The following is a 27,972-nucleotide window of genomic DNA, read 5'->3' as shown; positions in this document are numbered from 1 at the left end:
CTATTTTAGACATGACATTGATTGAGAAACATCTCAGGAAGTTCCACACAAGAGCAGGATGTATATATAATTGTATGTTTACCCACGCCATCTATTACTATTGTCTCATTTTACTTGGTTAACACTCAAAACGCCATTGTCACAGAACAACACACACCACTAAAAGAGTTTTGATTGTCATAATGAAGGTAAGACCAGATTGATTTATTATTCCCCCTAGAAGTTTAGATAACATAAAATGTATATTTAACTGTTATTGCCGTTGCTTTTATCTTCTGAGTCTATATTTTAATAGCTTTTCGTACATAGCCATCATTAGTTGTATTCTGAAACTTAAATAGACCAAATGGATAATTATAGAATGGTAACTTACAACAGCAACCTGTCATCAACTTTTACACAACTAAACTAACAGCATTCCCTATATTACTTACGACGCGCCCTTTTATTACGTCAAAGTTGTATACAAATGAGCTAAAAAGAGCAATGTTTTGCCTTAGAAGAGTCATTTTTAGAGGCTTGTAGTTAGCATCACTTCAGACTCTCTTTCTTATGCTCTAGAGCAGCTTCCTTGGTTACAAATTTCATTTTTTAAAACATATCATGGCTTTTGTTTTGTTTGCTAGAGAACCAGGGATATGAAAAGTTCCTTGTAAATAATTGGATCTTTATTTGTAGATCAAATTCAGAATCACAATCATTATACCTTTTGAATGACACTGGAAACATGACTCTAGCAGCTATACAGCCAATCCTCTAAAATGGACTCATGTCAGGCAAAAAGTGATTATTCTTTGCTCATTTGCTTTGACTTTTGTAGTTTTTATAGCTTGCCAGCCAAGTTTTTACATAAAACCATAAAACGCTAGAATGCTAAAAAGGATATTTCATACCCTTCTTGAGGATGCTGTTGGTTTAGTGGTATTATATATATATAATTAGTTATGTGCTTCATATAACTTTCATGGATCACCCATGGTGTAGCATTCAGTGACTGAGTACCACTCTATCACACCTCTCCACTCCCAGTCAAGCTATGTAATGTCCCTATTGAACATCCGTATACACATAAGGAGAATGAGCAACAACTAACTACGCATGCTGCTGAAGAGGAGGGACGGGGGAGGTCTTTCAGTAGCATGCATAGTTGGATTGGTGGGATGGAGTGGTGCTTGGCCACTGAGGGACACACTTTAAGTGTAAAACAATTTTGCATACAGTTTATAACTCATGTATCTACCAAATAGAAGATCAACCCTGAACTATAAATGTATGTTTGAACTTGATGTTCTATGGTCTGTGTTGTGGTTTAAATGGTTGATATACAATGAACCAGGCTGCTGGTAGACTATTTTTATTATTTTACACACAGTTATTGTAGCCAACCAATGGCACATTAAAATTGCCTGGAAAGAAGTCAGTCCTTTTTGCTTTCCTTGAAGCATCTCCATACTTGCTCATGAAGACCTTTTATCTTTTAGTATCAATAAAACTGTATAAGCCAGGGATATAATACTTTACTTTATTGGCTCTGTGCATGCTGCAACTGAAACAAATTTCTACTCTACTCAGTTGCAACAATTTATAATAATGTAGTGGAGTAGAATTTATCACTGCTGCCTTGCATCTGTAGGTGAAATCCATTTTAGAACTGATTGATATTATTAGGTTAAGCAACTATTACTGTAAAAATTAACTAATTCTCAGAGACTTACTAATACGTGTAATGTCTCTTCTTAGAATAATACAAAATACATAAATTTTAATTCTTATCATACAGAAAACGGACTTCTCTAAACAGCCAGTAATTTGGCTCACAGGTCAATTCTGTTTTTTTTAAAGCGCACATTAAAGCAACTTATATGTAAAAGCAACGTGACTCATATACTTTATTTTAGCCTAAATTGTATGTGCTGGAATATTGAAAAATGATGTTACTGTTTGATCGGCATTATGCATTCTTCTCTTATTTTTACATGGAGATGTGGGTTCAATCAATCTTGTTTGGAACATTTTTGTTAGAGACTTATGGATTCAGTGTGAACCGGATGAATATTGGAGGTAAAGTGTCATTATTAATACTCAAGTATGACATAAATAATTATGATTGTAGTACCAACATATTGGCACAAATATATCAAATATGGGGCAAACCACCTTCAAGCAGTTTGCCTCACTCATGTGCAGGTTGCGGCAGATAATGGCGCATGCTCTTTGTAAATCTGGTCTGTTTTTAGGATGTGCAAGCAGGTGGGCCTTTGTATTTTTGGCACATTTTGCTTCAAGCTATTGCGAAAGAATTGTGGCGCATCTCAGTAATAACTGTGGCGCAAATTCCAATTTAGATGCACAGTTTTTTAAAGTGTCTGACAAAATGCAAACACAACACAAAAGTGGTGCAAACACTTCATACAAGCTCAAAAGTCCTTCTTTTTTAGTAAAAACATAGACAAAAAAATTGGCATAGACACAATGATATATCTGGGCAATTGTCTGTTGTTTTTCTATGCCTACCTTTAATGAAAGGAAGGGAATTAAGCTGAAGCTTTTTACGGAGATAAATTGCCCACCATGTTCCATTCAAGTTATCCTCAACTGTCCTTTGCTACTTTGTAGATCCAGAGGGGTATTCTAGTGGTTGTCTTCTTTAGCATGAGATGATGATAACCTGTAATGTTCTTTCCTACACCTATGCCCACTGGTATTAGACTCTCTCACTCTAGAGTTAGTGATTTATACTTTTTTATTTCTGAAACAGTTGGGAAAAAAAAGTATTTAGTCAGCCACCAACTGTGCAAGTTCACCCACTTACGGATCGACTGTGCATCGGAACTCCCCTTTTAGTGCAGAATTTTGTGTCATGTCGGGTATGTTATAAATACATGTGCAAGCAGTTTGCAACCAAAAAGAACATGCAAAGTAAGACAAAAAACTGTTGCAGTGCCTTTAGTAAATGTGGGCCATTGTCTTATTTTTAAAGAATTTATTTGAAAATTATGGTGGAAAATAAGCATTTGGTCACCTACAAACAAGAAAGATTTCCGGCACTCACATACCTGTAACTTTTTCTTTAAGAGCCTCATCTGTCACTCATTCATTACCTCTAGCACCGGAACCTGTTTGCAGGTCACAGTCACAGTTCAAACTCCACTATAGTGAAGTCCAAAGAACTGTTGAAGGACAACAGAAACAAAATTAAAGACCTGCACTAGACAGGGAAGACTGAGTCTGCAATAGGCAAGCAGCCTGGTGTGAAGAAATCAATTGTGGGAGCAATAATTAGAAAATGGAAGACATACAAATCACTGATAATTTCCCTTGATCAGGTGCTCCACGCAACATCTCACCCGTGGGGTCAAAATGATCATAAGAGCAGTGAGCAAAAATTACAGAATCCCCTAGTGAATGACTTGCAGAAAACTGGGACCAACGTAACAATGGCTATGATCAGTAACACACTACGCCACAAGTTACTCAGATCCTGCAGTGCCAGATTTGTCCCCCCTGCTTAAGCCATTACATATCTGGACCCATCTGAAATTTGCTAGAAAGCATTTGGATGTTCCAGAGGAGTGAATGCCGAGTTGCATTCATAAAACACCATACCTACTGTGAAGTATAGTGGTGGCAACATCATGCTTTTTGGCTGTTTCTCTGCAAAGGAACCAGGACGCCTGATCCGTGTACATGAAAGAATCAATGGGCCATGTATTGTGAGATTCTTAGTGAAAACTTCCTTCCATCAGAAAGGGCATTGAAGTTGAAACGTGACTCGGTCTTTCAGTGTGGCAATGATCCTACGCACACTGCCAGCGCAACCAAGGAGCGGCTTCATAGGGAGCACTTTAAGGTCATGAAGTGGCCTAGCCAGTCTCCAGATCGCAACCTCATAGAAAACCTTTGAAGGGAGTTGAAAATCTCTGTTGCCCAGCGACAGAAACAAACCATCACTGATCAAGAGGAAATCTGCATGGGGAAAAGGGCCAACGTACCAGCAACAGTGTGTGCCAACCTTGTGAATACTTACAGAAAATGTTTGACCTCTGTCATTGCTAATAAATAATATATAACATAGTATTGAGATGACCGTTTGTTGTTGACCAAATACTAGAAATGTTGCTAGTTTGTAGGTGACTAAATACTTATTTTCCACCATAATTTACATACAAATTCTATAAAAATCAGATAATGTGATTTTCTGGATTTGTTTTCTCAATTTGTCTCTCATAGTTGAGGTCTATCTATGATGTCAATTACAGACCTCTCTCATTTTTTAAGTAGGAGAACTTGCACAATTGGTGGATGACTAAATACTTGTTTTCTCCAATGTAAATAGTGGAAAATTTAAACAAAGAAAAAATGTCCTCATACCAAAGTGGAAGTACTACAGCCACAAAAGAGAAGTGCTACAAATTGCATGATGGCCATATCAGACAAGGAATTATTTTGTAATAATGTCCTAAATAATTTTTTGTAATAATGTTTATAAAGGTTTTTAATGCAGTGCAGCTCTGTTGCTCATAAAATAAATCCTGTTACCCACCTTGCCCAGGCCTTTGCCCTCTGTTAATGCCTGTGGCTTTGCTTCGTGCTGCTCCCAAACACCTCAGATCACGCTGCCAAGATAACCAATGCTCCAAGATAATGTCAGCCTTACAAACTTTTTAAAGGGGACCCTGACTCAACCTTTTGAGGCTGGCCATTGTTTAGGTTGCTATTTTTGCTCCTGTATTATGTTCCAGTCTTTTACTCCAGATTTTAAACTGACTATTATTAAGTTTTGTCCCCTTTGTCCACTGGCATGCTGCATCCTGATTTTCCACTGACAATCCATGTCTACGTTCTTCATTTCACCACAGCGCAACCAGTAAACTTTAGTAATTATGGGTATTACAACAGGATATCAGGTTTAGAAAGTCATTCTGTGCTGGGTTCAAAGGGATTTTCCTGTATATATAGGATAGTCCATGATCATAATAACAGGAATTTTGAAGTGTCCCTGAATGCCCCATGTGAAAAGAGTGGTGGTACATATGCTCAAACATCCATTTCTGCAGGAGTTAAACAGAAGCCCTTTAGACTTGAATACATAAGGCGCTTTTTACCACTTGTAGACTCTCACTATGGATAGGGTGTAACATATTTACTAGTAAAATCATTTTAAGGGTTAAGCTCTAGAGTTTTGTCATTAAGCTTTGTACAGAAGCTGTATATCAGGAAAAAAGTATATAAAATGATTTCACAAAATGGAGTGGAAAGATAAAAATGTTGGAGTGTTAAATAAAATTTTCAATTTAAGATTACAGTTTATATTATTTAATTCTCTACACATTTAAGGTAGTAGCTACTGTATATCAGAGCAGTTTCATATGCAGGTAATAGAAGGCCCAAAGTAATAGTATGCTCCACCACGCCCCACCCTTGATATATTTATATTCCATTAATATATTAAACTAGTATGAAAACATTGATCATTTCCCCCTATACAATTCCATAGGGGGAGATCACTACATATTAGTTACAGATTTCTTCCAACTTCGAACCCTTCTTTCTAAAAATGCTGAAGTAGTAAAATATTTAAAGAATGTCTCCAAACAGTCCACCACTCGTCTTACCATTAAAAATTTACTTTACTGTGAAGGCATTAGGGGTATCCTACCCAATACTAGACTAATGGACCTAACAAGATATCAGAGAAATGTACGTATATGTAAACGGTTGAACAAAACTCCAACCGTGATGTGGTTGATTCTTTGTTTTAACTGTGGCCATTGGACACTTCGGATGCGCAGACTTTCAGCACTGAACAATTGTTGCATGGTAGAAGTGACAAGTAACATCATCTGTGCTAGCCAGTTTATTGTATCTTCAATGTAACATCATCTTAATACTTAAAATGACTTTTTTGTATATTGAAGAAAGTGAAGTAATTCTTACTCTTATTTATATAGAGAAATGTCAAGCAAGGATCACACATTCTGTGGATTATTATGTAATAAATGAAGAGCTAGCTACTATTACATGTCCAGTCTCACAGTATTTGCCAATAGACCTTTCTACAGTTCAATTGGTTTGGACTAGAAATGGTTCTGAGATGCAAGATACAGCAGAAATACAGAGAAAACGGGACACTTTGTGGTTCTTGCCCGCTGTAAAGGAGCATACTGGAATTTACACTTGTGTTGTAAGGTATGTAATAGATTAAATTATATTACTGTTAGTAGAGACAAAGGGAAGGTTAAAGAGAATGTGAGATGTAAAGTTATGTAATGCTCTTTCAAATGTGCGAAGGATTGTAAACCAAGCACACTGGCATGCAGGTGTGTGCCCCACTCTTACTGTGTTTAAGCTTCTCATGCCCTTGTTTTTACAAAAAAGGCTTTAAAAATTATGTAAATGAGCCTGAGGGGGTTTGGGCTCCATAGGTGTTAATGGAAAATGGAGCTCCTCGGGCTCATTTGCCTGATTGTTAAATCCTTTTTTCTTACAAAAGAGAGCATAAGAAGCTTAATGACATAATTTACATAATTTTTAAAGCTATTTTTGGTAAAAACAAGAGCATTAGATGCTTAAACACGGTAAAAGTGAATCCTGCCAGAGGGGGCACACACCTGCATGTAAGTGTGCTTGGTTTACAATCCTGGTGAAAGATTTATTTTAATTTGTACATGAAATTGCCACAAATATAAAACAATATTTAAATAACACTTGCATCTGACATTTTGTGCGATAACACATAATTTTATAATGTATAAACATATTAAAATTGATTGTAAAGGCATAAAATCTAGATCTATCTATCTATTTGTCTATCATATATACACACAATAGTCCATCTCAGATATGATCTGTGTACAGATCCTATGGAGACAAGGGGGCATATTTATCATAGGCCGGCGCTCTTGCGCCGGTGTATGATAGGCCCATTGCTGCATAGTCGCAGCGGTATACATCACGAGGGGATTTCGCTAGAAATCCAGTGGTGCCATTTTGTTATGGGCTTTGCTTTTTAAGGATTTCAATGAGAGAAAGAAATGAGACATCCCCTTAATTCCTGTGGTCAGAAATGTCTAATGTGAACTGTATTGGGTAGAAACATTTTTTCCATTCTAAGAATTATTTCTATTTTTTATTTGATAGGATTTATATCTCACCTTCTCATATATTTTATTACCTAAACCCACAAGGTGTTTGATTTTGATTATTACATTTGGATTATAATGCTTTTCTATTACACCTCGCCCCTAATTTATATTACCTTTTCGAGAACCGGTGCTATCTAATATTTTCATTTTGGCATTTATAAATGTGGGAGGTTTGTTGATTCAATCTTTCACATTTTTTCCAATCTTCTGAACCTTCAGCCTTCAATCTCTGTTAGAGAGTGGAAGGGGCTGGGGGAAATAGTATAAAAGAGGATCTCCAAGTTTAGACATTAAGTCAGATGTTGTTTCATAACATGAGGTTAGGAAACTCTAGATCTAATTCTCTAAGCAGAGACATATCATTAATCACTGTTTTGCTGCGTCATGGAGTTTATTGTCTCATAAAACGCCACAAAGCAGAGCCGGGACGAAAGGTAGGAAAGGATACACTATCGCCTAGGACTACCTGGAGGTAGCCATCCCGGCTCTCAATAATAATTAGAGGTATGTGCATCTTTAAGACACACACACTACTGATTAATGGACACAGGCAGCACAATATTACCGCTGCCTATGCCCTCTGCATGACTCAATCTGACTTAGATGGGACCCTGTGCTATCTAAGTGAGACCCTGTGCAATCTGACTAAGGGAAGGCACTATGTTATGTGATTAAAGGGGGGGCCTCTACTATCTAACTTAAGGGGTCCTGTGCTACATTTCTAGGGGAAACTTGTGCTATACTACTAGGGAAGTCATGCGCTATATTACTAGGGGTTTCCTGTGCTATATTACTAAGGTGGTTCTGTGCTACATTACTAAGGGGATCCTGTTCTACATTACATCCTGTTGTACATTACATAAATGTATATACTTTAATTTATGATGGGGTGCTGTTTTACATATGCATTAATAGAAATACTGCTTTGGTAAATATTAATGAATAGGTGCTGGTGCTGAATATAAATTTGTGAGGGGGGTGGTAGCCTCCATCTGCATAGTATACTTCGTATTCTGCAGGAAACACAGGATGGATGAAAAGATGCAGCAAGCTTCCCATTGTGCAACATTACTGCATCCATCCCCAGTCTCCACTGTGCATACACTTTGGGAGATCCCCAGTGATGTAACTGTACATATAAGGACTGTTACTTCAAGAAGGAAGCACCCTGAAAATCACCTCTATTTGAAGGATGGGTCTGGAATCTTTGGTCTACCAAACCTTATTCTCATTAACTTGAGAAAAATATGTATTCCAAGTGTTAAACACTAGTTACTGAACATAATATGGAATACTTAGTAGGTTCATGCGATCATGACATCATCACAGGTCTTCAGCCTCCGGGAGTCTTATTTTCCCGGAGGCTGCAGCTTCTACTGGGAAAAGCAGTGAGTGCACTCGTTCTCATAGGGATCGTGATGAGAGAGGAGAGGATGCCCGAGCAACTGGGGCACGAGCCCGGATCTTTTGACCTACCGATGCCCCTGGTGGATACTGTATATGGAAATGTCGTTCTCACATGTGGGCAGTCGGTATGTAGTGGCTAGGTTTCCATGGGTATAATGTAACTGGTCATAAATCATCTCTTCCTCTCAGAGCTTGGACCAAGTGCCATTTAATATTATAGGAAACTGTACTGACTACCACCTTGGATTTCTTGTTAATTTTTCTTTAGGAAACACCGTTCATCTAAGGGTTATAATTGTCTGTGTTTCTTCTTTTGGTAATTTCCTTTTCCTGGCCATTAAAATAGCAATGTCCTATGTCCCAAAGAGTAAACTGCATTATTCCTGCCCTAGAGGGTGTTCTAATACAGTCTGTTCCAGTACTAGCTGTAAATAATGAGAGGATGTAAAAGTAATCTCCAAGTTGGCATCCAATTTAATTTGTTTCATGCCTTGGAAAAGAGCTTAGGTTCAAATCAGAGATGAAGACTATTATTACATATGAAAAATGTCAACTTTTAAACGTACCTTTGAACTTTTTAACCATGTCACCTTACTCACTGTACTAGAAATATGTAAATGTACATAATAACTGGAAAACGAAACATTTTGACTGGTAGTGCACAGCAAATTGTACACACTTTTAGTAATTTTATCTTTGTATTTTTCCTTCTCCTACCTTCCTTTCTGTGTATGTTCCTTTGTTCAGGTCTGCCTATCTGAGGAAGGCCATTAAATCCTGAAACGCATTATAATCAAAAGTAAATGCTTGTATTACCCAATGAACATTATAGAGGAATACAGTTTAGTGACATTTTATCTTTTTGCTTCATTCTCCATTGGATTTACAGCCAACCCTGGCTCATATGCATACCTGTTTTTTGCATTTTTACTTGTCTTTATATAATTTATGTGAATCCCTTATTGATTGTACAGCACCATGGAAGTTATGGTGCTCTATAGTGTAGTATGGTTTTAGTAAGAAACTAGCCAAGTTAGGGTGATATGAATTTTAAATGCTTAGTGGGGCTACCCGATATTTATTTAACATTGATACTATCATTGGTAGGAGTTTGGTCTGGATTTATCTTCTCTCTTAGAATTTTCTTCCTCATTATGCACAGGACAAAATCCTTTTTGATATAAAAAAAATTGTTATGGATTTGTGTTTCTTGGAAATCAAACAACGTCTTTTTTCTTGCAAAGAATAACTATTTTATATCATTTATTAAAATGAAACTTCACTTTTCTATTTTCAGAAATGCTTCCTACTGTGTTGAAATATCAGTGTCCCTAAATGTCATGAGTGACACTCCGTCATCCTTTCCTTATATTAAATATGAGCAAATTGCTTATGAAAATGCCCAGTTTCTGATGATTTGTCCTGCTTTACCAGATTTTACAGACCACATGACAATAAACTGGTTCAAGGTATGATGCCATAAATGTCCATGTACAAATCATATCCTTATACTTTCTGGCTTCTGTTACAGATACCGTATATACTCGTGTATAAGCCAGGTTTTTCAGCACAAAAAATGTGCTGAAAAATGTCCCCTCGGCTTATACACGAGTCTTAGCCTAAAAAATAAAAAGTCTTAACTTAAAAAATAAAAAATAACCCACTTCTATACTCACCCTCTGATGTCGGCGCGGCTCCCCGATGTCGGCGCGTCCTGTCTTCTTCCTGGCCACCGCATACTATGACGTCAGCAGTGGCCGCGTCATCGTATGTGGCTGCTGGAAGAAAAATCGCCGTGTCCATGACAGAAGAAAGAAGACAGAAAAGAAAGAAGAAGAGGCACGGGGAAGAAAGAAGACGGGATGCGCCAACATCGGGGACATCGGAGAGCCGCGCTGACATCGGAGGGGGATGGAGAGGGGGGGGGGGCAGCCTGTACACTACTAGGGGCTGGCTGTATGCTACTGGGGGCTGGCAGACTGTATACTACTGAGGGCTGGCCGGCTATATACTGCTGGAGGCTGGCAGGCTGTATACTACATGGGGGCAGGCTGGCTGTATACTACTGAGTGCAGGCTGGCTGTATACTACTGGGGCAGGCTGGCTGTATACTACTGGGGGCAGGCTGGCTGTATACTACATGGGGGCAAGCTGGCTGTATACTACTGGGGGCAGGCTGGCTGTATACTACTGGGGGCTTGTGGCTGTATACTACTGGGGGCAGGCTGTATACTACTGGGAGCTGGCTGACTTTATACTACTGGGGCTTGCTGGCTATATACTGGGGGGGCTGTGACCAATGCATTTCCCACCCTCAGCTTATACTATAGTATATTAGTCAATAGTTTTTCTGAGTTTTTGGTGGTAAAATTAGGGGTCTCGGCTTATACTCGGGTCGGCTTATACTCGAGTATATACGGTACATTGGGATAGTTATCCCTTCTACTTGATCTATCCCCTGAGGTAAGGACCAGTGTGTCCTAAAACTGGGTCCACTAGATTTGTATCTAATTTATGAAGGGACCTGATAGCAAGTCTACCCTGACACAGTATAATTTCTCCCTTAGTGCCCTTCATCTTCCCCTCTTATTGTGCCCACCCAGCAGCTCCCCCTCTTGCCCCCCCCCCCCCAGCAACCCCACTCTTATTTTGCCCCTTCAGGAACTCCCCCTCTTATTTTGCTCCTCCAGAAGCCCCCCTCTTATTGTGCCCACAGTTCCCCCCTTTTATTTTTCTCCCACGGAGGTTTCCCTCTTACTGTGCCCCCCAACAGATGATATCACATGATATCTTCACCTGCCGCTTAAGCAACACACAGGAGAAGCAGAGTCACAGCGATAGTGCAGAGCACTATAATCACTGTAATCAACTATGTTGGTGTCTGGAGGATGTCCCAGCACATACCTCCTGCTGGTCAGACAGAGAGAGCCCCAAAATTGGACTGTCCCGCTGGACATGGGAGGGTCGGGAAGTATGCATTTCATATGTATAGGAGGAAAAATAAAAGGTCAACTGATTAAATATTATTATCGTGAAAAACATCATTTATTATTATATTGATCTGCTAAAAAGCTAATAATAGGTAAACAAATTTATTCATATATGATAAAACATTTACAAATTAGAGTCTCACCCCATGATAGCCTAACAAATCAAGAAGAGAATATTCTAGTTAAATACAGTTCCCTCTTTTGCTTGAAAACTCAGCAACACAATGAAAATTCTTGCTGTATTTCTTACATTCTGGATGGCAATACCAAACGGTTCATGTTTTTTAACATGTATTAAATAAATCAAGAATTGTGGTTGCAGTCCAGGCAGCAACGAACCCGTGCCTAGAAGACTTTCCAATGAAGATTAGGCGTGGTCAGGAGGCTGTTTGGTGAGCTCTACAAGTCCATTTACTTCTATGGAATATTTACAGTTCCCTCTCCTTGTATGATGTTACTACTTCCACCAGGAGATAGCGCTGGTTTGCTTTGTTTTAAAGCAAATGTGATAGAATGACTAAGCAGAAAGTCAGCATGCCACTTCTCTCTTCTAGTTAACTGTGCCTGAAATATAACGGTTTACCCAGATTTCATCTCTAAACAGATGACTACATTATGCATTGCAAATGCTGAAACCTGCAACATTAATTGATGTGCTGCAGATCCATCATATTCTCTGCAGTGTATAGATGTAATTTTGGAAATCTCATTTTCATTCTTGTTAGTGGAATATACCATGGATTTTAAGTTCACTATTCAACTGTAGGAAGGAATTCTGTTAAGTCTTTATTCACATGGAAGGAAGGACTTCATATTTGAATATTGCAGACCACCTAACCTTTGGGCTGTAGATAGCGGAACAAAAAGAATGGCGTGCGTAGTGTGCCACAAATTCTTTGGCATAATAAATCAAAGCCCTTGCCCCACCCCTTATCCCCCCCCCTAGTATGCCCCCACTGTATAATACCTAAAATAATGATTCTTACACAGTATATTCTCACCCTGTACAATGCCCATCTCTCCCTCCCCTCCTATAGTGGTCCCTTTCTCTTCTCCCTCTCTTGTTATGAACCAGTTTCTGCTCCCAACCTGCTTTCATTGGTCCCCATTTCTCTGCTCCCCTTCCTTCATATGCCCCTTATTTGCTCCCCTTCCTTATTATGCCCCCCTTTCAGCTCCCCTTCCCTATTATGTCCCCCCTTTATGTCCCCATCCTTATTATGCCCCTCCTCTTACTGTTCGATCCTCTGAATATTGTGGCCTCTGTCCTCCATGCTCACTTATATTGTGGCCTCTCTCCCCTTTCCCGTCAAATCCAGGACAGTTGGGAGCTTTGATATTGCTGTGTGTCTCCTTCATGGATTACATTCGAAATATTAATTTATACTGTTATATTAATTGACATTGTGCACAATCAATTATTGATACCAAGCGCTTAGATTTTATGTTGACTTGTTTAGAAGTCTGCCTTCTTACCCCTTATTTGTTTAATTCGATTCCAATTTATATTCATACCACTCAAAATTAGTTTATATTTGTTTATATAAATTAATTTTATATTTTACTATAGAGTTGTAAGGTGTAGGAAAAATAGAGAAAATCCGAGCAGCACTTGTATAGGTCAATCAAGGGGGCAAGTCTTCAGAAGTGGCTGATTCAGACGCATCAAAAGTTCACCAGAAAAATACAGTAGCAAAGCAGCACTCCTTAAAGGGGTATTCCCATGAAGACAAGTTTCTTATATGTACTCAGATAACAAAATAACACATTCTTTAATTCACATTAACAAAAATACAGCATTTCACATATATAATTCCAACCTGTCTTTATCAGTCCTGCTGTACACAATTTCAGTTGCCTCTAGACATGAGCCTGTAACTTCTGACTTAGGGTCAGAACTTCTAACTTGGGGCCGCCATCTTGGAGTCTTGTGTGTGACAGCCTGGAGCTGATATGTTTGTGTCTTTCTGCTCCAAGCCTGTAGCCACGTTCCCTGCATGGAGCTCACACTGATCACTTCCTGCCAGGACATTGTGAGAAGAAAGGAGCTGCAAACTACAACCTACAAGGAGATAAGTGATCTGGGGGAAGGGGGTGGCAGGCACAGAGAACAGAGATGTAGCAGACCTAAAAGTGTAACGATGTAAAAGTCTGTCAGCCTCTGATTGTCACCTCTATCTGTCAGCCTCACTCTGTCATGCCTCTCTCTCTCAGCCTCTGTGTAATAGGTATCTCATACATCTCTCATATGTCCCATCTCTTTCTATGTGTCAATGTGTTAGTACAATGTCATAAGCCAGATGAAAGTGTATATACACCTGTACCCTGATAATCTAACGTCATTGTCACCACACAGAACTAGATGGATCATTATGTGTCTGCTTAGAGAGTCCCTGCCCACACCCTGGGATTTTACACTGAGCAGCCCAGAGAGTGAAAGAGAGTGATAGCAGCTAAAATGATTTTTATTGAGTAAACATCACTAGGGGATTTTCTTTTGTGGGAAAACCATAATCATAGAGAGGGCGAAACGTCGCTTTTTTATCATCGTGGAATAAAGAAATACTTTTTTAAGGAGTGCTGCTTTGCTACTGTATTTTTCTGGTGAACTGTTGATGGAAGGTGAATTTAGAGATCATTTGCTTTTTATTGCTTTCATTATCTTCCCCAACACCACCTGAAAACAATACGATACGTAACTGAAGCTCATATAATGTGATAAATAATAAAACTTCAATGCATACATACACAACTTGTTATTTTATTGTAAATATGTATATGCAATAAAACAGAAAACTAATATAAAAACATATCTCTTATTAGGAAGGAAAACCGTTGCCTAATGATGGTATCAAGTACGGATACTTAGACGGGACAACCTATGCATTGATAAATGATGTATCACTTGAAGATGAAGGCTATTACAAATGTCAGTTAACATTTTCCATTGAGAATATAAATTACAACGTAACAAGGATTATTCAACTTCGGATTATTGGTAATTACTTAGACTTTTGTAATATAAACACTCACCACATTGAATAACATACAGGATGTATTCTGTACATGTTGTGCTTCAAAGAAGAACAGAGTGTTTCCTTTTGACCTAATTTTTCTCTTAGTTATGCAATGGTTGTATTGTTCGACTTTATGATTGTTAACATTTTTGTTCCAGAATTTTTCATTTTTTTCTTTTTTTAATAGATCAAGGGATAAGGCAACAGCCTGTGATTCTAAATTCCAATCAAAAGACAATAGCAGCTTCCTTAGGTAGGTGCCTATTTCTTCATTATATAATAGTATCAGAGTATATAAGGTTAACCCTGTGATAGTTTTGCACTCAAGAAGGCCTATCTGGAACATGTACAAAGTATCTGCCATAACAACCTCCTGCAGGAAAAAGTTCCATAGTGTCACTGCTCTAACAATAAAGAATTCCTGTCTATGAACCACCTCTCCTCTAGGTATAGAGGATGCCTCTTGCCCTGGTCACAGGCCTAGGTATAAAAAAATCTAGGAAGAAATTACCGTACTGCTCAGGTATTTGTACTTTGTAATGGGGTCTCCCATCAGCTGTCTTTTTCTAAGCTATTCAGTTTATAACCCCTAGTTTAGTAATCTTTCATTGTATTCTGGTTCCCCATTCCCCTTAATAATATTGGTTTCTCTCCTCTGCACCTATTCCAGTTCTACTATGTCCTTTTTATACACTGGTGCCCAAAACTGTATACAGTGGTCACTAAAATTAAGTTTACCAGCTGCATTTTTATGAAGTAATTGAGTGTTAAGTACTTTTTGTTTCCATGGCCCAAGTGCATAACTTTACATTTATCTACATTAAACCTCATCAACCACTTCTCCACCCATTCCTCCACATATCCCTCTGTAATATTATACTATCAGCCCTGGTATAAATTTTCAAACTAAGTATCATCTGCTTATATTAAAACTCTCCTGTGTAAACCCTCTGTGAGGTCATTTGTAAAAATATTAAAAAGAAGGGGACCCAATACTGACCCCTTTGCCACTCTACTGATAACTTCAACCCAAATTCATTAATCTGCCATTAGTGACGCCTCTCTGTTTTCTATTACTAAGCCAATTGCTTACCCAAAACACAGATTTTCCTCTAGTGTCAGCAGTCCAGCATGTTATGAGTGTAAAAATAGAAGATAAACATGAAACCTTCCCATTACTTTTCTGCAATTCAGTTGATCAGAATTGTTATTCAGTATTTGTTTTTAAATATGCTTGAAAAGTATTTTTTCATATTTTAAAAAGGTTCCAAGGTCGTCATCCCATGCAAGGTGTATGCTGGCCATAATGATGGAGATCTAATGGTTTGGTGGCTGGCAAATGGTTCTTTTGTGAACGATTACTCAAAAGATGACCGTGTAACTGAAGGAGTGCTACAGTAAGTGATTTTTTATTATTTTTAAGAGGGTTTACCTTGATCTTTGTCTTACCCAAACATATTACTGTTAAATGGTCATTCCCATTAATATGGGTTTCCGAACATGACTTGTTGAACATTTACAAAAATAGTGGACTTCCTGAAAAGTAAATACCCAAGGTGATTATAAAGATTTTCTCGTCATTGGGTTGATTTAGTTTATTATATGGTAATTGCCTTGTAAAATCTAGTGAGTATGCAGACCTTTAGTTACAACAGGTTGTTAATACTTGTTGCTTGGTGCCATGTGTAGTGTCCAGGAGCATTGAACGTTGGACATTTGTGGACATTTTAATATTTTGCCTATATAAAGTCAGCACTTCTTACTTTATTTTCCTTCTTCCTCCTCCCACTACTCCCCTTCAGGCTGACACTATCTCAGCAATTGAAATGTCCAGTACACAAATGAATGTCCTGTCCATGTTCAGTCTCTTGAATTTGCAATGTGCCTAGCATGCTGAACCATTTACATTGACCACAAGGGGGGCTTTCTCTGATGTGCTGCCTTTTTTACTGCAGAACTTCAAAAATTCATATCCCTCGAAACCGGAGTCATCTATGCATGTTTGTTAATGGAAAACTATCTGTAAGTTTAACAAAAAAAAAAAAAGAACTAAACATACTTACCTGCGCTCCTCTTCATCCCGGCGGTGTTCTTCTTCAATCTTGATTCCCGGGATCACCTGGAAAAAAGACTTATAATAGGCAGGCTTTGAAAAAGAACTTAAAAGAAAAAGATGTTCAGTGCTCTGGGCTGCTAGGAGAAGGATGTGACGTCATGTGAGAGCCATGAACTCACATCACTTAATAATAAGCAGCCTGGAATGCCAGACAGCTTGTCCCCGCTCTTCGTGCTGCTAATTGTAAGTCTTTTTTCCAACCGATCCCAGCATGTCAAGATTAAACGATTAAAACACTGCCCAGATCAAGAGGAAGAGGACCTTAGATAAAGATGTTTAGTTTGTTTTTTTGTTAAAGGAAATCTACCATTTGCTTTTATGCATTGTGAACCAAACATACCTTGAGAATGCTGTAGCTACACTGATGCAGAAACATATCTTGTTTAATCCCTGAAGTGAGTGATTTTGCTGAAAAAACAATGATACAATCTCCTCTTATCCTAATTATGCACTGCTCCAGCCTTGTTTCACCATGCATAAGCCAAGAATACTCATCACTGTGTTGTCCCTGACAGGCAGAATGAATCAATCACTGCACTATACCCCAGCTGCTGTGTATGAGTCATCCAACTCAGGTTGATTAGTCTTGTCTGGACAGTTCAGGCAGCTCTTTTATGCATGACAGTCAGGCTCCACCAAGCTTTCCCAAGGTCCTGGATATTTTAATAGTTTTTTGAACAAAACCACTCAGTTCAGGGATTAACCAAAATATATTTCTTTATCAGTGTCGCTGCAGCAATCTCAAGGTATGTTTGGTTCACAATGTATAAAAACAAATGCTAGATTTCCTTTAAACCTACAGGCAGTTTTTCATTAATCACTGGCTCTCCACAGCAACGATTGTATCGTACTGATAGCTTTATATTTCAGCTAGGGTCCAATAACAGTAACTGACAGTATAATGAATAGCACTATACTATGCTATATTACCAGAGCAAATTAAGTGTCCCCTTGTGGGACTAAATAACAATTGTTAATAAGATGTACTTTAAAAAAATCAATAAAGTACTCCTATTTTGTATTTACACAATGTATGCTATTTTTTTATATTGCTTAGATGTTATTTTTCTATATTATTCTCAGAGTCCTTGGATTCTAATAATCATATAAAACCTTTGTCTTAACAGAGAAACTACAGAGGTTGAGGGTCAGTACTTTGAATTACCTTTGATTTTTGAAAGGATTGAAGAGGAAGATTTCATTACTGACTTTCAATGCATAGCAGCTAATGAATACGGGCAGGAAATTTTGCCAGCGCAAATAAAACAAGCAGGTAAGAAGTCATTGTGATATTAAGTGATTTAAGTAATATTTCAGGTAATAATGTCTATTGTAATGATGGCTATATTTCATATAGTAATGGCTATAGGCCATGTACTGAAAAGGTGTTCAAGTCCCATGGCATTTGAACAATTTTCCAACAATATTTAAACTTAATGGGGATGTATGGTTTTAGCAAAGGAAACACAATGCAACCTCATGCACACGACTGTATTTGGGGTCCGCCACATGCTTGAGGCCTTAGGCTCCCAACTTGAAACAATGTACATTTCAGCCTGTGAGATTCTTAATTAAGAGAATGGGGCCCAACTGCATTTTCTAACAGGGCCCACTTTTCTTAGTTATACCCCTGATCAATTCATCATCATTTTCAACATCTTTGCTTTTAGACATTGGTTACTTTCAGTGACCATGGTCATATGATGATCACACAGGTGCATCTTGTTTCAACAAGCCCTGTAACTGTGTGTTCATCCATAAATAGGACTATTTGCTTTTTTAACAGAAAGCATATCGAAAATAGATGAATACATTTGTTGACACCATTATAGTTATTGGCGTATTACATGCAAAGTAATACATATATACAAATTAATCTTTTAATATTTTGTAAATTCATTTTCCATTGTTTGTAACACATTCTGTCATCATATTGTGGTCTGTGATCTGAGAGATGTTAGATATGACAGGGTAAAAGAAAATAAATGTAAAATCTAAAAATCAAGCAAAGGAGCTAAAGATCTCTGTCTCAAAGGATAACGTTTCTGCTCAGATATCACAATAATTTTCCTGCTCAAATGTACCCTAATGTATTTAAATGAGCTTCTAATGGAAATGTGAACCTAGCTCATATTTTTCAGGATCAGTATAGAAATTATTAGACAAACTTCCATAGGGTGCTCTATTAGACTTTTATAGAAAATAAAGCCATTATAAAGCTATGTTCTTAAAGGGGTTGGCCACTTAACCTCATGTTTTTTGTAATGGGTGTGTAAGTGGGAGGAGGGGGGGGGGCAGTAAATTAGGTAATTTACCAATAGACATCTATTAAAAGTTTTGCACCTCTTTCTTGATATATAAAGTGAAGCCTCCTGTGTGTTTTCCCTCATCAGCCAGACATTCCTGACCATAAAATGGCTGCAGATGGAGGGTCATGTGATCTCTATCTGTCCATGACCAATCGGCCTGCCAGGACCTTGATCTTATATTTATGAATACTATCATAAGATTCATAAGGTTCTGGCAGGGCGATGGACAATGCATAGTGAGAGATCACATCTACAGCCATTTCATGGTCAGGGATATCTGGCTGATGAGGTAAAAGACAGGAAGCTTCACTTTACATATCAAGAAAGCAGAGCAGAATTATTAAAAGATGCATATTAGTAAATTACCCCCACACTTACACACACATTACAAAAAACATGAGGTAAAGTGGCCAACCCCCTGTAAGGTCTTACTTAACCCCTTCCCGACATTTGACGTAATAGTACTGCATCGCGGGAGTCAGCTATATATTATAGCCGACACCTGCTTCTAACACCCGCGATCGGAGATTTCTCCGATCACAGGTGTTAACCCCTGACAAGGGGCATTTGAGAAGAATCGGACCCCCCCGTGGCGCTTACCGGGGAGGTTCACTGCTCCAATCGCAGCCCCAGGACTGCCAGTGCGCGATCCTTTTCTGGGAGCCGGGTCCCTGCCTTCTGGCAGGACCCAGCTGTAACACACTGAGCATGTGCAGCATGCTCAGTGTGTTACATTACATAGTGTAATACATCTGAAGAAGAGCTTGAACAAGTGATCAGTGGATCGCTTGTTCAAGCTAACCTGTAAAAGTTAATTAAAAATGTTAAAAACATTGCATAAAATCATTTTTTAATAAAAAGAATTAATTAAAAAGTCCCCTAAACACAAATATTAACTATACACATGCAATAAAGCCAAAAAACCCCACATATTTGGTATCGCCGCATCCGTAACAATCCGTACAATAACCCAGAAACATTATTGGACCCGCTCGGTGAACACCGTAAAAACAAAACCCGAAAAACACGCCAAAAATGTACATTTTTCATAAAATCATAAAAATGTTCTAAAAAGTGATCCAAAAAAGTTATGTGCGCCAAAATTGTATCACTGAAAAGAACAACTCAACACATAAAAAATAAACCCTAAACTAGCTCTGTCAACCAAAAAATATTACTAGCTCCGAAAAGATGGCGATGCAAAAACAAATGAGATTTCCTCTATATTAGTTTTTATCCAGTAAAATTGTAAAAATAAATGAAAAACGATATAAATGAGCTATCACCGTAATCGTAGTGACCTATAGAATAAGATAATATAGTATTTTTAGTGAACGATGTACGACCCCCAAAAAATACGAAAAGAAAGTAAACCAAAATTGAAAATTTTCTTTTCACCCATACATTCAAGAGTTAATAAAATCTCATCAATAAGCTAATGACCCACTAAAATGAAGTATTTGTAAAGTGCATCTCATGTCGCAAAAAATAAGCCCTTATATGTCCAAATTGCCAAAAAAAACTAAGATTGTATAGCCAATAAAAAGTGACAATGCATAATCTGCTCTGAATGGCGCAGCTTCCCTTCGATGCCCTGGCGTGTGCACATACAGCAGATTGCCACCACATATGGGGTATTGTTATACACAGTAGGGAATGGGTATCACATTTTGTGGAGGGTTTTGGTATTTTATCCACTGAGAATTTGTACACTTTTTGAAAAACACATTCATTTAGCAAAAAAACATTTTACTTTCAAAATTGCATTCGATTTTGTTTTAACCCCTGTAAAACAATTAAAGGGTTAACAAACTTCATAAAAGTTGTTTCACGTATGTTGAGGGTTGTAGTTTCTATAATGGGGTAATTTATGGGGTTTTACTTTTATTTAGGCCTCTCAAAGTGATTTGAAACCTGAGCAGGTCCCTCAATAGCAGGATTTTGCGTTTTTTAAGAAAATTTGAAAAATCGCACCTAACGTTCAAAGCCCCATAACATCCTACAAAAATAAGAGTATGCATAAAAAACCATGTACACATAAATTAGACATTTAGTGATTGTTAGTTATTATGTTTTTTTGCGGTTATGACTATGTATGGAAAAAGTAGAAAATTTTGAAGCTCGAAAATCAAGAATTTTTCCAAATTTTCACCAAATATCTGATTTTCTCATAAATAAATGCAAAACATACCACCCAAATTTTTCAACTAACATGAAGTACAAAGTGTCATGAGAAAACTGTTTTAAAATCACTTGGATATGTTAAAGTGTTCCAAAGTTATAACCATTTGTAGTGACACAGGGCAGATTTGAAAAAATGGGCCGTGTCAGGAAGGTGAAAAGTGGCTTCAGCGTTAAGGGGTTAATTAATATGAGGGACATAAGAGACGAGTTTAAAACAAGTGGTGCCTGCCTTTTGTATGTAATATATTTTCTAGAATACTTTCTGTAATTTTGTATCTTAGTCACTCTTATTAAAATGACCATATTATAGATACGGTATGTATCATGTTAACATGTTCTTACCATTGTAAGCTATTGGATTTATATTGTGGAACATATTAGCATACGTGTTGTTTGTTTTTTTACAGCCTCCTCTTTTGCCTGGTACATTGCAGCAGTTCCTGCCCTTGTGGTTTTCCTGATTATAGCAATTCTTTTCATAGCTAAACACAGGAAATGTGGAAACAAGAAGGATTATTCTTTGGCCAAGTCATAAAAATGGTAAATGTATTTTATGATTGAACATGGAAACATTAATCCTTTATCTGGGAAATTAAATATGAATTCCTCAAAAGGGTTGTGCCCACTTATCTACTATCCAAAAGTAAATCTAAAACAATGTTTGGTGAACATAGATGTGTTTAGCAACAGAGATATGTTTCCAGTCATTAGAACATATGGTTGTCTGCTTGTAAAGGGAGTTAATATTGGCTGAATAGGAATTAGGGGGATACCAAAATGTTAACTTAGTGCACAACTTGGATGAAGACTGCTATATGCCCTGGCAGGGCCGGCCCCAGATATTCCCTAATTTATCATACAAAATGGTCAGGGCAGTTTTGAGGTCTTTTAACCAACAGGACGAACCTAAAAATTTGTGCTCCCCTTCCCCTCCACCAAGTAATAAAACTGAAGATTCAACTCAGCTGCTGCAAAATATCATAATATATGTCACAGCTGTTGCAGAACCTCATAATACACACTTTAGCTGTAGCCTAACATCATAATACATACCTAAGCTGCTGCAGAACCTCCTAATACAGACCTCATCTGCTGCGGAGCCTCATAATATGACTCCCACCCTCTGCTGTCAGGCTGTGGACAGCCTTGACACACTGTGCATGTGCGGAGATTGGTAAGGGCGATTCTAAGCGGCTATTACTGTGAGATGTGCATGGGATGCAAAGATGGCACCTGCTAGACCTACCCACTGTGGTCCGCTGAGGAGAGCCACTCACAGGTGCAGGGAACTGATGGAATCACCGGGTGAGCACTCACAATCTGCACCGGGATGCATCAGCTTTTAGTTTAAGAGATTAACAACTAATTAAAATATTTTTTTGAGAAAAGTGGCCAACTCGTTTAAGAATTGTATTTACCAGAGATTACATAAAATCAACCAAAGAAGGATTCCAACCGTGGCACCATGCAACTTAAGACAAGCTCTGCTTATAAACATGACAATATATCTTATAGAACACCTTAAATAATTCAAAATATTTATATAATGTGGCTGATTTAATAAAATCATAGTTTTACCTACCGCATATTATGCGTAATTTCATTCAATGAAATTCACTTTATTCAGATCAATACTTTTTACTTTCCCTTTAAAATAAAAAAGTTTTTTCTGCAGGCCTTTTTTTTTAAAGTGAATATTTAAAAAATATTCAATTCCTGAAAATAACATAAAATAAAAAAGTCATTCTCCACTTCTTATTCTAGCTCCAGCGTTCCCTCTGTCTTTGTTTACAAGAGACCAACATGTGACTGCACCAGCTAATCAGCCACAATTAGCACTGCTGATTCACAGTTTTTTAAAATATGATTTATTGTCTGTTAGTGATCTTGATGTTTGTAATATTTTAAGGTAACTTTGAATATGTGTACCTTCTGGATCCTAATATTAGACACAGCTAGAACTCTGCCCTATGTATTTCCTCTGTAAAATTCAATTTATAAACAAGGTCTTGCACGGTTTATTCTTTGTATCTTTAAAATTATAAATATTACAATATCTGTCTAGAGAAATTGCATAATGATTGTAGTGTGCTTTGTGCAGCTATACTGTGATAAACTGCTTTTAAAGATTATTATTGAACTTTAATGAAGTTTATTCTGATAAAGAGTCTACAGATTCCATGCACTTCCTTTCCCAGACCATTAAACATTTCCCTAGAGCATACTAGAGTATTTAAGTAAAGTCACATCAAGATTTAAAGACTGATACCATGTACATGAATAAGAGCAGAAACTTGGCTTTTTCTGTGGGACTGCTATCATAAATATAGAAAAACAGATAACCTTTGGTAAAGAAGTTTTATCAATCATTCACTAAATGTTGACCTTAACCCCTTATTGATGTGTGTAACAGCCTGTGCTCTCTCCATACAAGGTGGGTGTTTGATGCAAATTGCAGCAAACACCCACTAGTAACACAGGGTGTTAACCATGTAAATGCCTGCAGCAAAGCTCATGGGCGTTGCCATATTGGTTCGAACGCCAACCCCTGCTGATCAGTTACTATAGCAGCCTTGGGTCATACAAAGACCTGAGGCTGTCCAATTATAACCCATTTATTACAATGTGCGATTTGCACATTGTAATAGAATGTGTGTAAAATCCTCATATACGGCCATACTGTAGTATGGCAGTATATAGTAGGAACAATCAGACAACATAGGGTTAAAGTACTCTATGGGGTCTAAAAAATAGTAAAAAAAAAATTAATTGTAAAAACTTCCATATTCTAAGTAATCCCCTTTGCCTAGAACTGATATAAATAAACAGTAAAAACCATAAACATGTAAGGTGTTGCTGCGATCCAAAAAATTGATGCTGCGAAAAATATAAAAATTTTTTTAAAAGTGATCAAAAGTCCGAACAGTCCTTAAAATGGTAGCATTGAAAACGTCATAAAAAGTTGCAAAAATTGACACCATGGCAAAATGAAGATTTTTTTTTGTACAGGAGGTTTTAACTTTTGTAAATGTATGAAAACATTATAAAATCTATACAAATTTGGTATCACTGGGATCGAACAAACCCAAAGAATTAAATAGACATGTCATGTGTGGCGCACACTGAAAGTTGTAAAATCCAAGCCCACAAGATAATGGTGCAAATAAATTTTTTCACCAATTTCACTGCATTTGGAATTTTTTCATGCTTCCCTGAACATGGCATAGGATCAGACAGTAGGTGTTCTCCTTAAGGAGACAATGCCAATTAAGGCCACCTTAAAGGCATGTGGAGACTTAAAGCCATAGATGCTCCACTAGGGAATTCTGGGAAGAATGCAAATAAGTTTTCCAAGGTGTTAAATGGAAAACAATACCTCCTTTTGCTACCTTGAAAGGCAGCCCCCTTAACATCATGTATGACCTACAAGAAGTCTAAAACATGATGTGAGATTAAGCCAAACCAGTATATCTATTCCATAAGGAACAGACTCCCAACTGTAGACAGCACTGTTTTGACCTGGTTGGGTCTCCTCAGTACAGTGTAGGGAACTGATTTGGCTATGTCAGAGGCTATTGACTAGGATCAGACAGTAGGTGTTCTCCTTAAGGAGACAATGCCAATTAAGGCAACCTTAAAGGCATGTGGAGACTTAAAGCCATAGATGCTCCACTAGGGAATTCCTTTCAAGGTAGCAAAAGGAGGCATTGTTTTCCATTTAACACCTTGGAAAACTTATTTGCATTCTTCCCAGAATTCCCTAGTGGAGCATCTATGGCTTTAAGTCTCCACATGCCTTTAAGGTGGCCGTAAAGGGAACCTACCACCACAAATCTACCTATAAAGGTAGATTGGGTGGTAGGTGGATCAATGGGACGGGAGGATAGCCCTTTTAAGGGCTAATCCTCACGTCCCCACACTTTTTTGATAACTTTTATTATCCCTATATTCAAATTTACTTATGCGGCTACTGGGGCGTGGAGTAGCCGCATCTGAGGTTACACGAGGCGGCTACTCCACGCCCTGGTAGCCACTTTACCCCTCCTACTCACCCATCTTCGGCGCGCAGCTCCGCAAAGCTGCGCGCCCTCGTCCGGCGATCCTGCCGTCTGCGCATGCGTGCTCACTGCTCCGAAACAGGCGCGGGCCTGCTCTTCTGCGCATGCGCAGACGGCAGGATCGCCGGACGAGGGCGCGCAGCTACGTGGAGCTGCGCGCCGAAGACGGGTAAGTAGGAGGGGTAAAGTGGCTACCGGGGCGTGGAGTAGCCGCCTCGTGTAACCTCAGATGCGGCTACTCCACGCCCCAGTAGCCGCATAAGTAAATTTGAATATAGGGATAATAAAAGTTATCAAAAAAGTGTGGGGACGTGAGGATTAGCCCTTAAAAGGGCTATCCTCACGTCCCATTGATCCACCTACCACCCAATCTACCTTTATAGGTAGATTTGTGGTGGTAGGTGCCCTTTAATTGGCATTGTCTCCTTAAGGAGAACACCTACTGTCTGATCCTAGTCAATAGCCTCTCACATAGCCAAATCAGTTCCCTACACTGTACTGAGGAGACCCAACCAGGGTGAAACAGAGCTTTCTACAGTTGGGAGTCTGTTCCTTATGGAATAGATATACTGGTTTGGCTTAATCCCACATCATGTTTTTAGACTTCTTGTAGGTCATACATGATGTTAAGGGGGCTGCCTTTCAAGGTAGCAAAAGGAGGTATTGTTTTCCATTGAACACCTTGGAAAACTTATTTGCATTCTTTCCTGAACATGGCATAGAATATTAAATACCATCACTATGAAGTGCAATTTGTTATGCAGAAAACAAGCCCTTTATATGGAAAAATAAAAAAAAAGTTATAGCTTTTTGAAGGTGGAGAGTGAAAAATGGAAATGCAAAAACAAAAAAAGGCCTGGTCGATAAGGGGTTAAAGGAAATCTACCACCAGGATAAAGTATTGTAAACCAAGCACACTGACATGCTGGTGTGTGCCCCCATGGCAGGAGCAGCTCTTCTTTTAGCTTCTTATGCCCTTGTTTAAAAAAAAAGACCAGAATTAATTAACAAAAAAAAAAAAAAATTAATACTCACCTACCTGTGCTCCTGCTCCTCTTCTCTATGACCCAGGTGCTGCCACTGTCGTTGAATGCCAGGCCATCTACTCCTCTCTATGACTCGCCATCACCTAAGCAACAACGGTGGCAGCAACTGGGTCTCACAAAGCACTCAGGTAAGAAGTAACATTGCTGCCCACATCCAATAATCAGCTCTGTGTGCATTTTAAATGCAGCGCCATTTATTAAAGATTTGTCAGTGAGCCAGATTCAGCCATCAAAAGAGCCACATCTGTCTCTCGAGCCATAGGTTCTCTATGGCCCCTTTCACACTTGCTTTTTTCACGTGCGTTTTCTGCGCATGCTTTTGACGCACAGAACTTGCATTGCACTCTGACCCATTGTAACCAATGGGCTTTTTCAGACTTGCATTTTTTTTCATGCACACACGCGTGTTTTTTTTAACGCGCGTTTAAATCTCAGCATGCTCTACTTTTGAAAGTCATGCGCGTGAAAAACGCACCATACAAGTCTATGGAGATGCATCAAAAACGCATTGCACTCTGAGACACTTGCAAGTGCAATGCGTTTTTCACGCATCAATTGTCATAGAAAAGATAGAGCTCAGTCCTGAGTCCTTTCACGTGCATTACCTGCGCATGAAAAACGCATTGAAATTGCATTGGAATTGCATTTAAAACGCGCATGAAAAACTGAGACACTGAACAAACTCTGACTGAAAACTGATTGCTTTTTTCACTGACCAAACCCTGATCACACCCTGATCAAACTCTGACGTGATCTGCAACGCAAGTGTGGAAGGGGCCTATCCCTACTACAGATCAATGCGGGCTTTCAAGAAGCCCATTGATATAGTGTGGGAACATAGCCAAACCAGAAAAACTCTTCCAAAAGACAAAGACGCACTACTGTAGACATTGCTGACAGGTCTTTGTCTAGATTGGAAACTAGTTTAGCTAGGTGTCAACTATGCAATCTATTTCCTCCTGTTGTAAAAGAAACAATTCACTGTGCTGCATTTCTATTGTGCAATGCCAATATGTTGGAGGTGCACATATGGAATTTGAAGCACAACATAAGGCATAATGGCAGGTTGCAGATCCAGACCTTCACAATCATGAACAGATTCAATATTCACCTTTTGTGAATTTCTGTTCTAAAAGAGGACCTATTACCAGGTGCGCAATGCTAAATGATGCATCTTTCTTCCTTTCTGCTGTGCTCTTTTTCGTTTGACCCCCCCAACCCCCCCAGAATTTTATGTAAACAATAACAGAGAATACATATTTTACATGTAGTCATGCTTTCTTCTGATTCTCCAGTTTCACATCACTTTGGACATCACTGAGCAAAGCAATTAGAAGAAGGTTCACAGAAGTAACGTTTAGACATTTTATTCTTGGACATAAGACATAAAGTCTGGTCATTAAGAAGACAATGGATGAATATAAACATCACATTCATATTATAGGAAATTGCAAAGTAATAATTAACTGGTCACATTATTATTAGAACATGTCATATTATGGATATTACCACCTCATGATTATTTAGAGACGACTTTTAATAATTATTTGTGTTTCATAAATTGCATTGTAAACTTGGTTATCATGCAGTATTTAGTACATCTTTACTATAGTTTTGTGGTAATTTTATTATATAATTGTATTTTATATTTTAGAGGTAATAAAAGCTAATCTTTGCTTAAAAAGTTTCAAAGAGTGGCA

General features: G+C 38.2%; 2 protein-coding genes across 3 annotated transcripts in view; one reads left to right on the top strand and one right to left on the bottom strand.

Moving 5' to 3' along the window:
• The window catches only part of RPL31 (ribosomal protein L31), a 435,376-nt gene that overhangs the window by 298,691 nt on the left and 108,713 nt on the right, over positions 1-27,972 (bottom strand). The gene's annotated exons all lie outside the window — the stretch shown is intronic.
• IL1R2 (interleukin 1 receptor type 2) lies at positions 28-27,922 on the top strand. Of its 2 annotated transcripts, none has more exons than XM_072135863.1 (10): positions 28-188; positions 1,983-2,061; positions 5,952-6,189; positions 9,850-10,021; positions 14,366-14,540; positions 14,747-14,812; positions 15,824-15,956; positions 17,803-17,948; positions 21,576-21,708; positions 27,568-27,922. In XM_072135863.1, exons 1-9 carry the CDS (start codon positions 183-185, stop codon positions 21,701-21,703), a joined length of 1,143 nt encoding a protein of 380 aa, XP_071991964.1. In that variant the 5' UTR covers positions 28-182; the 3' UTR covers positions 21,704-21,708; positions 27,568-27,922. The 2 variants fall into 2 exon arrangements, with proteins under 2 accessions (XP_071991964.1, XP_071991963.1); XM_072135862.1 differs by lacking the exon at positions 27,568-27,922 and adding an exon at positions 22,933-24,421.

Source organism: Engystomops pustulosus, chromosome 2 (assembly GCF_040894005.1).
Source record: "Engystomops pustulosus chromosome 2, aEngPut4.maternal, whole genome shotgun sequence".
NCBI lineage: Eukaryota > Metazoa > Chordata > Amphibia > Anura > Leptodactylidae > Engystomops > Engystomops pustulosus.
Note: the sequence above shows the minus strand (reverse complement) of the source record. Positions and strands in the feature narration are given on the sequence as shown.